The sequence below is a fragment of the Rhinolophus ferrumequinum genome, chromosome 21 (genome assembly GCF_004115265.2).
Source record: "Rhinolophus ferrumequinum isolate MPI-CBG mRhiFer1 chromosome 21, mRhiFer1_v1.p, whole genome shotgun sequence".
Lineage (NCBI taxonomy): Eukaryota > Metazoa > Chordata > Mammalia > Chiroptera > Rhinolophidae > Rhinolophus > Rhinolophus ferrumequinum.
This window is the reverse complement of record NC_046304.1, coordinates 54,217,080-54,236,783: the sequence shown is the minus strand read 5'-3', so window position 1 is coordinate 54,236,783 and position 19,704 is coordinate 54,217,080. Positions and strand designations below refer to the sequence as shown.

Here is a 19,704-nt window from a genome sequence, read left to right as displayed (position 1 = left end):
AAAGGTATGTTTTTTCTGTTATTACAATTTTAATTCTGATACAATAAGAGAATTTTGTTAAAGTTTGTTTTGTGGTCCAGACTATAATCTATCTTGAGGAATGTTCCCTGTTCACTTGGTCTAGAGAACTACAGACCAATATTCTCAATATCCTTCATGAACATAGATGAAAAATCCTCAACAAAATACTAGCAAAAACGAATCCAGCAATATATAAAAACGGTGCCAAAAGGGTCCTATATCATAGTAAGAGGAATTTGTCCTGGAGCTACAAGACTGGTTTAACATCTGAAAATCAGTGTAATTCGTATTAACACATTAATGAAAAAATTTGTATTTTATGCAGAAAAGCTAGAGACAAAATTCAACATCTATCTATTCATGAGAAAAACTCTAAGCAAACTGGAAATATAACAATTTCTGGGACTGCCTGGGAGCTGGGCAACGGCCTTGTTGCCCGAGGACAACGTGGATGCCTGGGGACCCCGTGGGAGCGCAGGCTCCATGGGGGGGGGGGAGGGGGGAATAAGAGCCCCGGAGCCGCCCCGCCCTTTTCTCCGCTTCATGTTCCCGCCCAGTCTCCGTCCCACACGAGCCGAGGCCCCGCCCTTTCTAGCCACGTCCAATCGGCAGCACGCCGCCACGGCGGCCCCCGGATGTCCGCGGCTCCTCCCACGCTTGAACTTCCTGAAGGGCATCTGAGCGGTCCAATAAGCTCCCGAGACGGTCGAAGCGGGCAGCCAGATGGCCAATCGGAAGCGGCGCGGGTAGGAAAGGCGTGCCTCCGTTACGGACCCAGGAGGAGGTGCCAGGTGGTTGCTAGTTGCTAGCTGCCGCCGCTCGCCCGATCGCTCGGCATCTTCATTGTCACCCGGGCCTCGGAGCCAACGCTGGGGCCGAGGGCACGAGGTCAGCGGCCGGAAGCCCGGGTCCCACACGTCCCAGCTGGGCGGACCCCGCGCAGCCCCCGCCCTCTGGCTCCGCAGGCCCTGCGCCCCAGGCCGGGCTCGCGCAGGTGAGGGGCAGTGTGCAGGTGAGGGGGCCACCGTGCACAGGTGAGGAGAGCAGGGCCTCATGCCCAGTGCCTGTTACCTCTCTCAGCCTTCGCGGGAGCGCGAGGTGGAGTCGTCAGCAGGTTCAGGTGCCACCACCCTGAGCCAAATCCCAGGGAGATGGGGAGATGCCCAGTGAGAAACTGGCAGGGGTCGTGGGTTCGCCCATCCCCAGGGGTCCAGGCAGAGGCTCTGGACACCCACCTTCAGGTCCTGGGAGGGGCACGTTTGGAGGCAAGGTGCGATCTAGCCTGGAGGTTTCCAAGGAGAGGCTGTGTTTACCTTCCCAGAGCTCCGCAGGTGCTGCTGTGTGGCTGGGAAAGGGGGCCAGCCTGGGTCCCGCAGGTGTGGCTGGTGCCCTGGGGAGAGGAGGGTGTTAAATTTCACCCACACAACTGGAACTCATAACTGAGGACACTGACCTGGTGAATGGCAGGGACAGCCTCTGTGCTCAGCTCTGAACAGGGGCACCCGGCACCAGGCCAGGGGGCCCTGCTGTGGGTGTCGGGCTGCAGGAGGCCACGACGGGTGTGTGCCCGCTGGCCCACCGGCGGCCTCGGCGCCAGGGAGGGCTGTGCTCATTCTCCTGTGCTCATTCCTGGTGCTGGCTCGTCTACTCCGTTACCTGAGTGCCTGCCGCGCCGGGCGCCGGTGCTGCGGCTACATTGTCCCTGGAGCTCCCGCTCGTCCGAGGGGATCAGGCAGTGCGCAGACCAAGCTGTGTGGCCAGGTTATCAGGTGAAGAAAAATAAAGCAGGAGGAGGAAGCAAAGAGTGATGGCTGCTCTGAGTGCAGGGTGACACCCCTGGGAAGGGCTCCAGGCAGAGGGGCCCGCAGGTGCAGAGGCTCACCGGGAAGCAGGCTGGCCCAGGTTGAGGCACGTGAGGGGGGCAGAGGGGGGCCATGAGGAGGCCACTGAGAGCAGGGTCAGATCTGAGGGACGTTAGGCATTTGGACTCCGCTCTCCGTTACTGGGAACCCTCGGAGGGTTTTCAGCTGAATCAAGGGGTGATCGGAGATCAGTTCAGAAAGGTCACCTCTGGCTGGCCAGGTGGGGCCCTGCGAGGGGCTGCCACGGTTGTCAGGTTTCAAGGAGATGACTCAGACTAGGTTTGTGGAGGGAAGGAGTGGACGGGGAAAGGGCACCAAGGGCGTGCTGGGGGACCAGGTGTGGAGGTGAGGGGAAGACGGCAGGAGGGGATCTAGGTCCTTGGCCTGAGCCAGTTCCAGAATGCCTGCTGGGGTGGGGGCAGCTGGACGTGGAAGTCAGTCTGCTTTGGCCTCCTTGGGTCTGAGGTGCCAGGGGCGGGGGTGGGCATCTGAGTCATGAGGTAGGGGACAGAGAGGGCGGGCCGTATGCTAGTGGGAGCCGTCAGCCCCTGTTGGAAGGCAGGAGGCCAGAGGCGTTCCCCCTAGCAAGAGGGTAGATGGAGGAGAGAGGCCCGGGGCTGAGCCTGGGGGCCCTCAGGGATCCAGAGGACAAGGGGCCAGCAAGGGAGATCGTAGAGGTCGGCTGGCGCTGGGAGAGGTGGGAGGGGAACCCAGAAGCGACAGAGCACGTGCTGCATCCTGGAAGTTCACGGATGTTCCTCGGGTTCTGAGAAAATGGAGGGATCCCATGGCTAGATGAGTTTGGGGACGCAGGGTTAGGCAGCATTAATCAAACCAAATCCTGGTTACAGTATCACACCGCATGTCAGCCTCCAACCGTCTCATGTAAATATCATGACAACTCTGTAAAGGGGCACTTTTTAAATGCCCACTTTACAGATGAGAAAAGTGAGGCTCAGACAGGTGGCCTACTTGTCTAAGAGTAGAAGGTAAATGGCAGAGCCAACCCATAGCCAGGCCTGCTGCCCAGGCCACCCTCGGGCAGGACCCCTGCACGGAGGGGTCATCTTTTCCCAGGAGGCCTTGTCTTTGCTGTTCATAGCTCAGCGTCGTGCTGTGTCACGGCCTCATTTTCGGGATGAGGAGACTGCAGGCTTCCCAGGGAGCTCGGTGGCAGGCAGGGCAGGTGCTCTGGGATTCCTGAGACCTGGCCGGAGGTGGTGTGTGCATGGGATCCGTTGGACGGCGTCTCACCACATCTCTTCTTGCCTGCTCAGGTCTCCCTTATCCACCATGAAAGGCTCGCGGGCCGTCAGCGGCCCCTCCGGCCCCCCCGAGGGCAGCATGGAAAGCGTGGATCTGAGTCTGACGGGTCTCCCACCACCTGTGTCCCGGCGCCCCAACAGTGAGCGCTCCATCTCCAAGCCCATAGGCCGTTCCATCTCTGTGGTCACCGACAGTGAGCCGAGGAGGAAGGCGCTGGTGAGTGCTAGAGCCTGGGGTGTCTGGGCCCCACCTTCTGGGGAGTTGCCATCAGGGTGGCATCTGACTCCTGGGTTAGCTCCACACCTTAGCAGGCTCTCGTGTCCGTTGTCCTGTCCAGCCCTGTGGCCGTCCTGGGGGCAGGAAGGACCAGGGAGCGACCTCACACAGAGGCCAAGGGCAGAGCTTAGGTCCTGCCTGCCCCAAGACCTCTGTCCCTCCTGCTCCACCAACATTTGGGTTTGTTTGAATCCTCAAGCAACGGGGTTGACCTGTGAGGAAGGGGATGAGCTCCAGGTGGCCTTGGGGGAACTAGGTGGGCAGGCTGGCTGGCCGTGGGGGCTGTGATGGCCGTGGCGGCCAGGCTCATTGGTTAGTGCACGATGGTGGGGACGCACAGCCTTTGCTGCAGCTCCGGACAGACCTCACGCACTTCCCCTCGGACCTTCCGCCAGCCAGGGGTGAGGGGCTCCCACTTCTTTCCAGGAAGGGGAGGCTCATGGAGGCCCAGGACCTGCCCCGGCTCGGTGGGCCAAGCCGAGGACCCACAGGCCGCTCCTTCTGCCCCCCCTCTCACCACACCCACCACCTCCCTCCAAAACTGTTCTGCAAGGTCTGGCCTGGTACTGAGTGCACGGGCGCCGTCTGAAGCCTCCGTCATGCGCCTGCTTCCCCTTTGTGCAGGAGGCCACAGGGCCTGCGGGCTCCCGGGCCATCAACAACCTCCGCAGATCTAACAGCACCACGCAGGTCCACCAGCCACAAGCCGTCCAGGCGTGGACCGGTCCCCTCAGGTAACCCCCTGCCTGCTGCTCTCCTGCCTCTCTCTGCCAGCCCTTCCAGCCTCACCAGTGTGGACACTGGCTGGGCAGTGGGGCCTGAAGTGACCTTTCTACGGGGCCAGTCCTAGGCGGGGCAGGCAGGACGGGTGGTGACTGGTCCTGTCTGCATGTGAGGTGTGTGCCTCAAGGCCGATGTGCTTCCCTCTTGCGTCCTTGCTGTGCTTTTCCTGTGGTGTTGGGGTAGCCATGGGGGTGGGGGTGGCGGGGGTGTGTGAACGCCTCTGCCAGGTGCGATGGTCAGATCAGGACTAAAAATCATTATTTTGAGCTCCGGCCTACGGAACAGAATTCCCTGTTGGTGACCCATCCCCTCGTAAGATGTCCCCATCTGCGTCCCTGGAGTCGGTGTCCTGGGCCAAGTGACTGTCCCCGCTTGCTGTCCTCTCTGACACAGGCTGGCGGAGCCCCCCGACTTCCTGACACTCTTTGAGGGCAGTCCCAGTGGGAGAAAGAGGCCGGCCAGTCTGGGCAAAGCTTCCAGCGAGAAGGGAGCTACGTGGAACGTCCTGGTAAGAGCGGAGGCTGCATCCGAGTGCTGAATGCGTCAGTGTCACATTGGGAGTGACACCTGGTCCCTTCTTTGTTCTGTGGCCCCTGCAGGAGGGGCAGAGGGTGGGGTGGGGTTGTACCAGCTGACAGCACTCGTTACAGTGTGAGGAGGAAGGGCCTTCCCAGCCCCCGGGCCATCCTCACCCCGAGGCCGTGGCGGCAGGGGGGGGGCTCCGTGTCAGTGGCAGGTGTGGGGGGGTCACGGGCTGAGGCATAGTCTGTGTGCACCGACAGGATGACCAGCCCAGGACCTGCACCTTGCCGCCTGCCACCCGGAGTCCCAGCACGCCTGATACACCGGTGGGCCCCCGGAGGAGGGAGTGCACCGTACCCCTGGCACCCAGCTTCACTGCCAACAACAGGTGCGACCCGCTGCAGGTGCCGGGCCTGGCCCCACCCCCCTGAAGCTGGGGTGGGGGGTGGGGGGAGGGCTCTGTGTCTTGTTCATGGCCAGACCAGGGTGCTTTTGAGTGAGTGACTGAGTAAGTAAGTGAGTGACACTTTCTGTCCCCGAGGACCAAGGGAGGAGGCTGCAGGGTGGTTTCTGCCTCATGAGAGGCTCTGTGCTTCCTGGAGGAGCCCAGGCCGGGCAGGCGACTTTCTGAGGCTCAGCCTCCACATTTCAGGAGTGAGGAGTGTGTCACCTCGGGCCACACCTGCTCACTGTCAGCCGAGAGCCAGTCATCTGGCTGCATTGGTCACGTCTCAGCTGTGCCCACTATGACGTGATGACAAAGCACGTCCAGAGCTGTGGCCAAGTTGGCAGGCTCAGGAGAGGGCCCGCAGGCTGTGCCTCGTCCGACAGGGCTGGTGGCTGGGAATGGTGGTGATGGGAGGGGAACTGGAGGAGCCCCAAGAGAAAGCAGACTCGGGGTCGCCGCCCCTGGGCTGCAAGGAAAGCGTGTCCTCCTCGCTCTCGGCCTGAGTGGGGATGGTGAAGGGGGACAGACACACGTGCGTGAGCATAAGCAAGGACCCCCAGCGCTCGGGCCGTTGTCACAGGCCGTCTTTGAGGGGTTCCGCAGGCACTCGCCGCAGTCTGCACAGGGAGAAGGCTTTTGATGCAAAAACTTAAGTTAAAAATTAATTTCTATTAGAGTGATACATGCACACAGCTAAAAAGTCCAACAGCACCGCACACGTGAGATGAAGGCAGGAAGACCCGCTCCCCCTTCCCGCCCCCTCCTGAGTCCTCCTCTCAGAAGCAGCCACTTGCCCTCTGTTCTAGTATTTCCTAGAACGTACGTACCAAAATTTGCGAATGCTGCCCACTGACTGGGTTTTCAGCCTTAGACGTGCTGGTGGAGGATGGACTTGCTGTCCCGAGCCCCGCCCCCGCCTTGCACACGCGCACACCTTCCTCCCACCCACAGCCTGGTGCACCCGCGGTCTTACCAGCGTCCGCGTTGGGCCTCTGCTTTCCCGTAGACCAACTCAGGGTCTGCCTGCTCTGAATTCCGAGTCTGTATTTTATTTGGGTGGGACTCGGGGCAGGAGATTTAACCGCCCAGGGCCCCAGGCGGCTCATTCCCTCTAAGGGAGTGATGGCTGTTACCCCAGCATCAGGACGATTAGAGGAGCTGAGACACGAACCTCTGAGAGCAGCGCTATGCTCAAGAAATGTTAACATTTGAGTCACGCTCCAGTTTTTCTCAGAATTAACGATCTGTTTTTTCCGACTTGGTTGTCTGTGGACTGGCCACTTCTCCTAGACTTGACGATAGAACCACACCCCGTACAGTCAGGCCAGCAGGTGCCCTGCCCGTCCTCCTTCCTCTGGAGAAATCCTCGGAGCTTGTCTTCCCCGTCTGGGTCCAAGCTGGCCGCACGCTCTCATCCAGCCCTCGGCTGCCCCTCCCTTCTGTGGGGGGGGGGGTCCCTTGCTTCCTCTTTCTTTGGTGGAGCACGTGCCCCTGTAGATTGCCGGGACAGGACACATGGGAGGTGGTTTTTAAGACTGTGTGTCAGAAAATGCCGGACTCAGAGTTTGGCAGCTGCAGAGTTCCACGTTGGAGATCTTTCCTGACGCCTGGGGCGTTGGCCCGCCTCCTTGGAGCGCTGCTGAGAAGGCCACCGCCTTCCCGGTCCCGTCCTTTCTCCTGCCTTGTGTTTTCCTCTCAAGGTGTTTTGGATCGTCCTCATTTCTTCTAGTGCCAGGCCTGTGACATGACCCTTTCACCGTCTCCTCACCAGGCTGTGGTGGCCCTGCAGTGTCATTCACTTCCAGGAAATGTTCTCTTGTCGTTTCTTTGACCCCTTTCTCCTCTTTTTTCATTCTTTCTGTGACTCCCATTATTTGCCTGCTGGGCTTCCTGGATTGATTCTGCCAGGTTGGCGTCTTCTCATGTTTTGTTTCTCTTTGGCTTTGGGATCTGCTCTCCAATAAGTCGACTTAACTGTATCCTCCAAGCCTTTCCTCCCACAGTCGTCATTTCCAAAAGCCCCACTTCACTTCATCCTGTACTTGGGTCTGCTCTCATTTCTTTGGGGACACAAGGCAGCAGCCTGCTGTCTTCCTCTCCCCCAAACTCTGCCTTCCATGGCGGGAATGTCACACCAGGGACACCGGCGAATGGACGCTGCAGATAAGAGCGCCGCTCCCCAGGAGCTGCCGCTGGCGTTGATGGGCACAGCCTGGTACTCAGTGCAGGCTTTTGAAATGCCCTGTTCTCCGCGTGGTTTCGTTTCCATTGTATCCTGGTTGTTGGTTGGCCTTTCATGCATCAAACATGGAACCCTGGCTCTGTCAGAATTACGAGGGAGGCCCTAAAAGTTGCTGGGGGGGGCCTCACTTTGGGAAGATTGGGCAGGGACCAGGCTGCTGTACTGGGGGGGCCCCACCTGTCAGTGTTGGGCTATTCTCTGGGGTGGTAGGTCTGTCCAGGAAGTGATGGTCAGGTCTGCCAGCTGGGACAAGAGGCGGTGGAGGGGGCCTGGCTTGGCACAGATTGTCACCTGGAAAGCCAGCCCCTCATCTGCTGGCAGAGGCAGCTGGGCGCCTCCACCTCCTGCACCTCCCTGGGGCTCTGGGGGGCAGATGAGCCCCCTTGCACCGGCCCCCACGGCACCACAGGTTTTTCCTGTCACTGTGCATCTCTGTCCCTCATCCTCTAAAGCTGTGTGGGCATCTCACGGCTGTCTCTTCCTGTGTTCCCCTCGTTCTTCTGTGTTTATACCAGTTTTATTCCTTCCAGTGGATTTGAGAAGGGCAGGCAGGTAGCAGCGTATTCGGTCTACCACGTTTAGCTGGCGTGGGGAGGTCCTGTCTCCGGTGCCTGATCTGTGACCGTTCTTTCCATCATAGGCATGGTCAGTCTCAGGGGTCACGGTTTTCACGGCTCACAGCTCAGGGAGCTTTCCCGGGTCCTACAAAGGGCCCCATCCTCAGGCCCAGTGGCCGTCCAGTGGGCCTGGCAGGGGGCTTGGCTGACACCGTAGTGACCTGTTACCCACCTCCCAGACCCTGATGCCATCTCCTGTCTCGTCTGGCAGGAGCAACAAGGGAGCTGTGGGCAACTGCGTCACAACCATGGTGCACAACCACTACGCCCCGGCAGAGACGGCGCCCCCCAAGAGCTCCAACCACACAGCGCCCTCCCTCAAGTGAGGCCCTGGTCCCCAGCCTCAGCATACGTGCGAGCGGGGGGCAGGGGGTCGGGTGGGGACAGACCGGGCTGGTGGGCTCACCAGATGGGGTCTGCTCAGAAAGCCACAGCCACCCCGTGTCTCCGGGCCCCTGGCCGAGTCCAGACCAAGGAGGCGCTGGGCGCAGCAGCCCTGTGTCTGTCACCCCGAGCCCTCCACCCTGTGCTCAGTCAGGGCGGCTCCTGGGCTTTCCTAAGACACCTTCCAGTTCTGGGATCCTGTGCCTTTTGAGACCTTTTAGCCTTTTAAACGTGAGAAACCTGTGAACGTTGGGTGCCACCAGACGGGCCCTGTAGGGGAGCAGGTGGCTCTGAGGACGGACCGGTGAGTCAGGGAGCAGGCCCTTGCTGGCTCCTGGTGGCTTGCGGTACCTCCTTCCAGGCCCAAGGCCCAGGCAGCTCCTCGTGCCCACGAGCAGTGCCCCCGGGGGCCACAAGTGGGGCTGGGTCAGGTGCCCTGAGCTTTCCTCTGCCCTCCTGCCAGCAATCTCGTCAAAGCGGCCACCGACGAAGGTGACAGCAGCAGTTTCGGTAAGCTGCCGAAGAACCTGGCCAGCAGCCGCCGTGTGTTCCGGAACAACTCCGCGGCCACCACGGGCCTGCTCAGACGGAGGGAAGTGACGGAGGAGGAGGCCGAGAGGTGACCGGGGCTGGTGTGGGACTGGGGAGGGTTGGGTCGGGGGTGGGGTGGGGTGGGGCCGGGGCCAGGGCGGGCGGGAGGGATGGGGCGGGGTAGGGGTGGGGCCCGAGGTCCCAGGGATTGAAAGTTATGTTTAAGAATTGTTTAAACACAGAGGGTGAAAAGACCACGTGTTCGATTCCGTGTACTCACAAAGTCAAGAAAAGGTCAAGCTATAGGGACAGAGTAGAGCGACGCTTGTTGGGGCCCAGTGACCGCAGAAGAGGGGTCTTTGGGGGGGATGGAGACATTCTGAAACTGGACTTCCCCGGCAGCCGTATAGCTCTGTAAACGTATTAACCATCATTGCACGGTCAGTTAAAAAAACATTCAGTGGAAAGAATATATAAAACTAAAAAACCCAAGCCTGCCCCAGGGGAGTGAGTGTGGGGGGGTGGGGGGGACCTTGTGCTGTGGCCCCAGGTCTGTGACGTCACGCCCCGGCAGGAAACACTTGTGATGGGAGTGTGGGCTTGGAGAGTCTCCCTGCGGCTGAGCGGTCATCACCTGCTGTCCCCTTAGAGCTTGGGGACGGGGCCCTGGACGTGGGTGGGTGGGAGGAGAAGCTGGGTGAGGTCAGCAGCGGCAGCTCCACCCACCCCGCCTGGTGGTCCCTCAGTGGCACACAGGCCCCTCAGTGGAGGGCATTTTTGAGCATGAGATTCCCTTTGTGCGTGTTCTGTGCTGGGCGACAGTTTATGTCCTGGGTGCTCCGTTTGCACCTTTGCCAAACGAGCTGACAGGTGGTCCTGAGAGCCAAGGTGAAGGCTTCTAGTTTAATCCACTTTACTGGGTGTAACTTATATGCAGTAAAACGCACCCGTGTCAGGTGTACACGTGGGTGAGTTCTGACACATGAGCAGTCTCATTTCCAGCTAGCATGTGCCAAGACACGGAACGTCTGTTCCCCCCTAGGGCCCCTCGCAGCCTTTTATGCAGCACCCCCAGCCCCATGACAGCCACACCTATCTGGCCCTTGATAGCTTTGCCTTTTCTAGACTGTTCCATGCTTGGAGCACACGGCCTGTGGCCTTGTGTGCCTGGCGGAGTCTGTTTGCTGCTCTTTATCCGTGAGTAGCATCTGCCGTCGGTGCAGACAGTGTCCACCCACAGGCAGGTGGTAGCCTTGGGGTTATTTCCAGCTCCTGGTGATTGTGACTGGTTTGTGTGGACGGGGGATGTCGGCCACCTGAAGACAGGTTGTGCGTGCGGCCGCTGGCTTCTCTGCCCAGCTGGGCCTTCGGGGGACCCAGGTGGTTCGCAGGGCACAGCGCCTGCCTTGGGCCTGAGTCTGCTTTCTGGGCAGGTTTATCCACCAGGTGAACCAGGCCGCCGTCACCATCCAGCGCTGGTACCGGCACCAGGCACAGCGGCGCCGAGCTAGAGCAGCCAGCTTGGAGTGCCTGCTGGCGTCCAAGCGAGAGGTCAGTGTGGGGGTGTGAGCCTCAGCCGGGGGGCTGGCGGGAGCCTGGGGGTCCCAGCATAGATGGAGGGATTTCTGGGACCATGGGATAGAAACTACAATGACCTGTGTCCATACCCCATCGAGGGCCTAGCTTCCTCCCTTCCCTAAGCCACTTGCTCACTAGGGCCTGGGTGCCAGGTCCAACCTGGCTGAGAGGCCCAAGTGGGTTTCTGGTTTCCGGACCCCTGCTCTGCAATGCAGAACCATCTCCCTGCCCCAAGGAGCTGCTGGCCTCCTGTTAGGGGTTTGTCCTCTGTGGGGCGGAGAAATGGGGGTCAGTGGGGGGTGCTGTGGAGCAGATGGGATCAGCAAACCTATCTTCCCAGTCAAATCCACGTGGCTGTGGCTTCCACAGGGCCAGCGGCAGCGGCTGGGAGTGGGGGACCTCCTGGACGTGCACCGGCAGAAGGAGGCAGCCAGGAGGAAGGCCCGGGAGGAGAAGGCGCGCCAGGCCAGACAAACAGCCATTCAGGTGCCAGGGTGACCTGAGCCACTTGGGGAGGACCTCTGTGTGCCCAAGAGCACAAGTGTGCTCGTGGGGGCCCTGCCTGCTGCCTTCCCCCCACCCATGGACACTGGGCCTCGGGCAGCTCACTGGGAAGGGTGGGCGAGGCTGCTCAGAGGGCCCCCCTGCAGGAGCTGCAGCAGAAGCGAGCCCAGAAGTCCGGCGGTGCTGAGCTCGGGCTGCTGAAGGGGACCCGGGACCTGGGGAAGGTCCGGCCGGCCCAGGAGCTGCCCCTGAGGCCAGGGGGCACACCCCTCCAGACCCACAAGGCCAACAGCACAGGTGAGTGGGGAGCCCAGAGGCTCCATGGGCGGACACTGTTCCCGCCCCCCCCTGGGAGGGCTATGGCCCCTGCTGCTGCCTCGTTGGTGTCCCCTTTCCCTCGTGAGGAGGGGTCTTGGCTGTGCAGCAGACCCCCAGGCCCTGCACTTTTGGCCCTGCCCCACGTCCTCTGGAGCCGGACATGGGGCCCTACGAGCGAGGCTTCCTGGCCTCTCACCTGGGAGTTCAGGGCTCCCCAGTGTCCCCTCTGTTCCAGGAAGTCTGCCCTGCCTGGCCCCTTCCCAAGGGCTCCTTCAGCTTTGCTGTCCCACTGCGCAGTGCCCAGGTGGGCTGATGTTGTGTTCTATTGCACAGAGGCCAGCTTCCATGCCGATGGCCCAGAAGACGCTCACCAGCCTGCCCCTGAGTTGTCCCTGGAGCCCCAGCAGTTCTCAGAGGACAAAGCACAGGTTTGGTCACAGCCCTTCGTGCCCTGTCACTGCTCTTCCACAGCCATGGGCTCACTCACACCAGTAAAGGCCACCCAGGATGGGTCTTGTTGCTCTACCAGGCCTGGGGTCCCACAGATGGCTCTGGGATCCTGTGGGATTGTCACAGATGTCCTGGGGTAAGGCCCGTGTCCAAGCCCACAGAGAAAGCTGGACGCTCAGAGGTTAGGGGACGCCCAGGCCACCAGGTTGAGGGGTGAGGAGGCCAGGCCCCGACACATCCCACCCGGCTCCCCTTTAGTGTCCCTGGAGGTGGGTCTGGGCGAGCCTGGTGCACGTGGCTGCGTGGGTGCCCCAGTCTCTCCCCACGGTTCTCGGGTGTCTCCCACCTACCTGTCTGCTGCAGGATGCCAGCTCCCAGGACGTGCCTGGCAAGGCCCCAGGAACAGTGGACCCCGCTGGGAGCAGGGCCAAGACCAAGGCCACCCTGGATGAGCTGCTGGACACACTGAAGCTGCTCGAGGAGGAGCCCGAGCCGCTGCCCCGCCCCAGGGCCTATCACAAGGACAAATACGCCTGGACCGATGAGGTGACCGTGGGCGCCCTCCTTCAACCCACCTTGCACTCTGGCGTCATCCCCTGCAGGGGCCAGGGGAGCCCACTGGGCTCCTTCCTGCTTTAGTCAGAACCCTAATAAGGACCAGATGGGACCTTGCCGAACCCCCAGTCATCCAAGGGCTTGCTCAGAATAACCCGGGAGTGTTGGGGGCACCCCTGCCAGCCCTCAGGTGATGCCCTGCGAGGGCCTGGGCATTTGAGAGGCCCTTCCTTCCAGACCAGGCCTGGCTGCCATCCCCTCCCCTCCTCTCCCCCTCCTCCCTTTCCCTTCCTTTCCCTCCAGCCTTCTCTCCTCTGCCCTCCCCTCCCCTGCCCCGGAGGTCCCGGAGAAGCTCCTGGAAGGGCACCCCGGAGTCCTAGACTGATGGACAGGCCCCAATGCTGTGCCCCTCCCCCACAGGAGGATGATGCCAGCTCCCTGACAGCCGACAACCTGGAGAAATTCGGGAAGCTCAGCGCAGCCGCCAGCCGCCCCGAGGACGGGATGCTGCTCTCGGAGGCCAAGCTACGGAGCATCATGAGCTTCCTGGATGAGATGGAGAAGTCCGGGCAGGACTGGCCGGCCTCAGCGCCCCAGGTGTGGCGGGGTCACAGGGAGGGCTAGAACGGCCGGTCCTTCCCAGGTGTCCAGGCCTGTCTGACACACGCCGTGTCCTCAGTGGCTCGTGCTGGAGGAGGGAACGGGACGCCTGGAGTCCGCCTCCGAGGTGAACACGTCCGCGATGCGGCTGAAGCTGGAGGTGGAGGAGAAGAAGCAGGCGCTGGTGCTGCTGCAGAGGGCGCTGGTAACGCCACTGCCCACTGACTGCCCTGTCACTGTCTCTGTCTCTGGGTCACCAGCTGGAGTGTGTTCCCCCAGTGCCGCCCCCTGAGTGGACCTTGTCTTCTGTCTCCCCCTTCCCACACCGCTGCAGGCGCAGCAGCGGGACCTCACTGTCCGGCGGGTCAAGGAGACCGAGAAGGAGCTGGGCCGGCAGCTGCGGCAGCAAAAGGAGCACTACGAGACCACCATCCAGCGGCACCTGTCCTTTATCGACCAGGTGACACCACCTGGGAAGCAGGGCACCAGGGCAGGGGGGTCAGGGAGAGGGACAGGACCCATTCCAGACCAGCTCAGGCCTCAGACAGCTAGGCCCACGGCCTTCCTGGCTGGGCATGCTCCCTTCTGCAGGAACAGGTGGTATCTTCCCCTGTGGGGATGAGGTGTCTGCCGCTTGACAGGCTGTTGTGAGGCCCATTGGCTGTTCCCTCCACGGCCTGCCCCCCCAGCCCAACATGGTAGGTGTGTGGCAGGGCCAGTGGGCACGGCGCACCCTGGGTGGGGTCACTGAGAGGTCCGATTGGTGGGAGGTGTCCCCCAGGACACGCACCCTGAGCCTTTCCCGTGCTTTCCGGGGCCATCCGTGTCCTGGGGGACTGCTCCTGCTTCCTGGGGCTGGAGTGCAGCCAGCGCTCCCCAAGTGAGGGCTGTGGAAATTTCCAGCCCGCCCTGCACTCAGCTGCATCTCCACCGGGTCCTGTTGTGGAGAAAATGCTAGATATGGGGCCTGTAAGGAGAGGTAGGAGCCCAGAGGTGTGAGTGACCCTCAGTGGCCCTCAGGGACACTGCTCGGTGGTCATAGGAGTATAGAAACTGGGCTCTGCCTGGAGCCCTGTGACGAGGACGATAGAATGAGCCCCTTCCCAGAAAGACCTTGGCGTGGCCATAGTGGGGCTTGTCGTGGAGGCCTCACCCCAGCAGTCCCCACCCGGGCTTCACTGGCCCCCGCCAGGCCCTTGGTGGGGGAGCGAGGACCAGGGGTGCCTGCAGCCCCTTGTCCATAGGCACATAGTGTGTGGGCCCCCGGTGAGGGGACAGAGGCGCTTGGGTGTGGCCCCCTTGCTGGCCCCTGGGCGAGGGGAGGGGAGGTCCCTTCGTGGGGCTGGGCCACACCTCAGGCAGCAGCTTCACCTCCCGCGCCCTGATCGCAGCTCATTGAAGACAAGAAGACTCTGAGTGAGAAGTGTGAGGCCGTGCTGGCCGAGCTGCGGCAGGGGGACCAGAGGCGTAAGGAGAGGGAGGCCCAGATGCAGGAGCAGCACGAGCTGGTGAGCTCCTGGGGCGGCTCTTGCCCTGCTGTCCTGCTGCGCACGCTGCACCTGGCACCTGGGGCCCGTGGCCCGTGGAGGACGCCCTGCTCGGCCACCCAGAACAGGGTGGCCCCTGGGCGTCAGTGAACAAGATGGCTGGAGGGGGTGGTAGGGCACGGCGGGTGGCTGGCACCTGGGCAGCCTCGCTCCCAAGCCCCAGGCCTGGCCAGGGGCAGGGGTCATTTGCGTGTCCCCGTCCCACAGCTCGTCTGTCATCTGCTTGTTTTCTTGCTGGTAGGAGATTAAGAAACTCAAAGAGCTAATGAGTGCCACCGAAAAAGTCCGTAGGGAGAAGTGGATTAGCGAGAAGACTCGAAAGATCAAGGAGATCACAGTCCGAGGTGGGCGGCTACGTGCAGAGCTGGCCGGTACTGGCCAGCTGCGGGCCTGGAGGCGGCCGTGGGGTCTCTGAGTGAGGACAGTTACATGCGCTGGGAAGCAGCCAGGCCGGGAGGAGGCAGGGGCGAGGCTGGCGGGCACATGAGAAGGCCACAGACCAGCTGCCTGGACAAAGGGCCGGGTCCCGGAGGGATGGGCGTCACCTTCCCTCAGGCAGGCTCCCTCCCCAGGTCCGTCTCCTCCAGCTTCCAGGGGAACAAGCCCATGGGAACTCAGTGTGGGGGTCCCGGGTTTCTTGCCACACAGCAATGTCTTTCTCCGCTTACAGAGCAGGTCCGAGGGCTGATGGGGCCCAGCCCTCCGGCCCCGGGACAGCCGCCTCCCTCCTCCAGGGACTCCCTCCTCCCGGGAGCCTGGGCACCAGCAGGGGGAGATCCCAGTGGCCCGAGCCAGCGCCTGTGTGGGGTGGTTCACAGCCAGGCAGGAAGGATTTGGCTGTGCTTTGGACAGGAGTCCATGGGGTGGTCTGGGGCAGGGGGGTGGTCTCCTGGCTGGACTGCAGCCCTGGTGTCACCGTGGGTGAGAATTGAGGTCCCTAGGGGTTGCCTACAACACGGGGCAGAGGTCAGGGGTCCCTGCAGCACCGTGTCCCCTCAGGCCTGGAGCCCGAAATCCAGAAGCTGATCGCCAAGCACAAGCAGGAGGTGAAGAAGCTCAGGAACCTGCATGCGGCCGAGCTGCTGCAGGCGGATGAGCGGGCAGCCCAGCGCTATGGGCGCCAGGCGGAGGCGCTGCGGGAGCAGCTGCAGCAGGAGAAGGAGTCGCTGTGCCAGCAGGAGCGGGAGCGCGCTCAGCAGCGGTGGGTGTCCCTGCTGTGGCAGCCTCACTGGGGAGGGTTGGGGTGAAGGTCCCTGCAGAGCTGGGATGTGCCTAGACCCCAGAGTGAGGTAGGGCCCCCAGAGTGAGGTCAGGGTTCCCAGAGTGAGGTCGGGGCCCCCAGGGTGAGGTCGGGGCCCCCAGGGTGAGGTCGGGGCCCCCAGAGAGGTCGGGGCCCCCAGAGTGAGGTCGGGGTTCCCAGAGTGAGGTCGGGGCCCCTAGGGTGAGGTCGCAACCCCCAGGGTGAGGTCGGGGCCTCCAGGGTGAGGTCGGAACCCCCAGGGTGAGGTCGGGGTCCCCAGGGTAATGTCGGGGCCCCCAGGGTGAGGTTGGGGTTCCCAGGGTGAGGTCGGGGCCCCCAGAGTGAGGTTGGGGCCCCCAGGGTGAGGTCGGGGTCCCCAGAGTGAGGTTGGGCTCCCCAGAGTGAGGTTGGGGCCCCAGAATGAGGTCAGGGCCCCCAGGGTGAGGTGCCTACCGCAGGGGCCTGCCTGTCACTTTGCTTGGCAGCTTCGAGCAGCAGCTGGAGCAGGAGCAGCGAGCTCTGCAGCAGCTTCGGCTGCGGCTCCATAGTGAGGTGGCCGAGGAGAAGGAGCGGCTGGGCCAGCAAGCAGCCAGGTGCCGCCTGGAGGGGCCGCCCGCCCGCCCGCCCTACCCCTGCAGCCCCCACCCTGTTTCCCTGCAGACCCTGCCCCCAGCCCTCTTGTATCCTCCACCTCTGCCCTTCCCCTGAGCTGACCTCTGCTGGGCCTGCAGGCAGCGGATGGAGCTGGAAGAGCTGAAGCAGCAGCTGGAGGACAGCAGCTCGGCCAGCGCCAGGGCCCTGAGGGCCGAGTTTGAGAAGGGAAGAGGGGAGCAGGAGCGCAGGCACCAGGTCTGCCGTCTCTGTCCCTGCCGCCCCCTCTGCCCGCCCCCTCTGCCCATCCCTCCCGGGGCAGCGCTCTGTTCTGGGGGAGAAAGGGGTGCTGTGTCGCGGGCACCAGCAGGGCCAGCCCCCTGGGGCAGCCGCCTGGGGGCTGGGTGTAGCCGGGCTTCATCTGCCGGCTCCCCAGCCCGCTCCCCGCAGACCCTCAGCACGGCCCGGGTGGGCACACCGGGTGGGGAGCAGCCAGCGAGGCCTGCTTCACCATGTCGCCCACCCCCAGATGGAGCTGCAGGCCCTGAAGGAGCAGCTGGACGTGGAGAGACAGATTTGGCAAGCCAACTGCGCCAAGAAAGAGGTGGGGTTGGCGGTTCGTTCCGGGCTGCGCCGTTGCTGCCTCAGCCCTTCCCCTCAGTGGGCTCCGGGGGCATAGAGAGGCTGCGGCAGGTCCCAGGCGACAGAACATTCCTTCCCTTCTCTGCCTAGGTAGCTGCCCTCAGAGTTAACAGGCCGCTCGTGTAGGGTGCACACGGCACAGGCCCCCCTCCTGTCTCCCAGTGCCCCCCATGGGGTGCAGGGCGCCACCAGGTTCGCCATCCTTCTGGAAAGAGACGTATGGGGGCCACACACAAGGCAGTGGCTTTTGCTAACTGGCTGGTTATCCTGGTGACAGCCCTAGTGGTGGCCGAGCAGCCACCCTGTCCTGCTGCCACAACCGTGCACGGAGGGGTCACCATGTCTGGGGGCTAGCTGAGTCAAAGGGTGTGTCCTGTTAAACTTGAGGGGAGTTTCCAGACATCCAGTGCCCACCCTTGTCCGAGAGGCTGCCCCACAGACACTGTCACCCCAGGCCTTCTCTCATCCAGGCCAGTCTGGCAGCTGCACCAGCTGTGCTAACGGCCCTCCCTCCCCACATGGCTGGCCCTCACCTCCTCCCATCACCTTCCCCGGGCCCCATGGAGCCCTGAGCCGCGTGTGACTCCCCTAGGAAGCATGGCTGCTGAACCGGGAACGGGAGCTGAAGGAAGAGATCCGGAGAGGCCGGGACAAGGAGATCGAGCTGGTAATCCACCGGTTGGAGGCCGACACAACACTGGCCAGGGAGGAGAGTGAGAGGGCCACCGAGAGCCGGTGAGGCCTTTTCCCACAGGGCGCTGGGGCATGAGGCTTGGAGGCCAGACGCCTGCACAGGCTGCCCGTGACCCCGCGCCTCGGCCCAACAGCGTCAAGCGTATCAGGGACAAGTACGAGGCAGAGCTCTCGGAGCTGGAGCAGTCGGAGCGGAAGCTCCAGGAACGGTGCTCGGAGCTGAAGGGGCGGCTGGCAGAGGCGGAGGGCGAGAGTGTGCGCCTGCAGGGCCTGCTGCGGCAGAGGGACCAGGAGCTGACCGACCTGCGGGCGGTGAGCAGGGCGGGAGCGGGCGGCGGGGTGGGGCCGCACTGCTCTGCCTGCCGCCGGCTCACACCGTTGGTGCCCGCCCAGGTGAACGAGCAGCTGGCCAGTGAGCGGGGCAGCCTGGCCCAGGTGCTCCGCCAGGAGTTTGCTGACCGGCTGTCGGCCTCCGAGGAGGAGAACCGGCAGGTCAGAGCCGAGCTGGCCGAGCTTCGGGCCCACCAGCAGCTGGAGCTGGAGCAGCTTACACAGGAGAAGCAGGCGGAGCTGGAGGAAATGCACGGGAGGTGGGTGCAGGGCCGGGCTGGGGTCCTGGGGGGCGCGCTGCTCCAAACCAGAGGAGCTCCAGCTGAGACTGGCGAGCAGCAGGAGCCAGTGAGGGTCGGGCCCTCCGTCAGCAGTGGCTGCTGTGGACTCTGTGTTGAGGCCCCAGATCAGGCCTGGGAAGAAGCCGACAGTCCACGTACCAGGTGTCCCAGGGGGGCCAGGCCACGGCAGGTGCCCTGGGTGGGTCTCCAGAGGGGCAGCTCCTTGGCCCCCTGGCCTGGGGGCAGCCCATGCTGTGCAGAAAGGGTGGAGGCCCCCGGAGGTTCACAATGAGGGCTCCCCACACCCGCTGGACGCCTTAGTCCTTCGTGGGTCACGTGCACATCCACCAGCCCACCCCCCAGAGGCCCTTTGAGAGGTGACATGGTGTGGGGGCTTTTTGTCCTTCCCGAGGTGCGTGTCAGGGTGCCCACTTTGGGGTTTGACTCTCATGGAGGCTGGTTCTGCGGTCAGTGGCCTGGGGCTGGCTGCGGGGATCACAACCCCTCTAGATGGCCCAGTGTTGAGGTCAACAGGACAGGGACAGGGCGGCCCGGACAGCTGCCTCTGCTGCCCTTTGGGGGGTGGAGGCCCCCACCGGCCACCCTGCTGTGCTGAAAGCTGCAGGCTGGCCTGGGATCTGGAGGGGCCCCAACCGAACCCAGCATGCTCTCCTGCAGGGTGAAGATGGCCTTGGCAAAGAAGGAGGAGGCCGTGAGCAGCCTCCGGAAACAGCACGAGGTGGGTCCTGGCCTGTGGCTGCGGCGGCCTGGGGAGGGGCCAGCAGCCGGGCCTGACCACATGGGTGGCGTGTTGCAGGCGGCGGTGAGGCGAGCTGACCACCTGGCGGAGCTGCTGGAGCAGCGCAGGCGGCTGTTCCCAAGCACCAAGTGACCGCCCACCACCCATGGCGTGAACAGGCCGACAGCAGCAGGGCTGGGTCCTGGTGGGAAGTGGACACTGCCTGGGCCCCGGCCTTCCTCCTTCCCTGTGCCCGGGGCTCAGTGTCCTGTGGGTAGAGCACCGTGGCTGCATTTCAACAGTAAAGAGCTGTTTCTTAATACTCTGTGTGCCCTCCCTTGTCTCTGTCCTGGGCTGGGGTCCGACGGAGGCCATCCTAGGGCCCCCTCCACAGAGTGGCCAGGTGGGGGTGTCCCTAGTCCAGCCCTGCTCTCAGCGTGACCCCCTGACCTCCCGACTGGAATCCTCTGTTCAGCCTGGCCCTGGCCGAGCGCCCTGGCACCCACAGTCCACCGCCCCCCTGAAGGCGCTCTGAGCCTCCCCTCTTACCCCTGCCAGGGGCCCCCATGGCTCCCAGGAGACCCTGGAGGTGTGACAGCCTGGAGCCCTGGAGAGATGGGCACTGGACAGGCCCTGCCCACGAGGAGGGTGGAGGGCAGCAGACGGGGTGCTCCTCCTTGGGGG

General features: G+C 63.0%; 1 protein-coding gene across 4 annotated transcripts; it reads left to right on the top strand.

The window, feature by feature from the left end:
- The first annotated feature begins 781 nt into the window (after positions 1-781).
- CEP131 (centrosomal protein 131) lies at positions 782-19,342 on the top strand. 4 transcript variants are annotated; one of them, XM_033091518.1, is made up of 26 exons: positions 782-1,015; positions 3,161-3,365; positions 4,050-4,159; positions 4,602-4,716; positions 4,991-5,118; positions 8,249-8,359; positions 8,885-9,040; positions 10,386-10,503; positions 10,900-11,016; positions 11,181-11,331; positions 11,686-11,780; positions 12,166-12,348; positions 12,778-12,954; positions 13,037-13,162; positions 13,292-13,417; positions 14,349-14,465; positions 14,746-14,848; positions 15,504-15,705; positions 16,230-16,337; positions 16,476-16,593; positions 16,865-16,939; positions 17,570-17,712; positions 17,805-17,982; positions 18,064-18,260; positions 18,960-19,020; positions 19,099-19,342. In XM_033091518.1, the coding sequence occupies exons 2-26, from the start codon at positions 3,177-3,179 to the stop codon at positions 19,171-19,173; spliced, it is 3,279 nt and encodes a 1,092-aa protein (XP_032947409.1). In that variant the 5' UTR covers positions 782-1,015; positions 3,161-3,176; the 3' UTR covers positions 19,174-19,342. The 4 variants fall into 4 exon arrangements, with proteins under 4 accessions (XP_032947409.1, XP_032947411.1, XP_032947410.1 ...); XM_033091520.1 differs by having other exon boundaries at positions 782-1,033; XM_033091519.1 differs by having other exon boundaries at positions 782-1,055.
- The last annotated feature ends 362 nt before the right edge of the window (positions 19,343-19,704 follow it).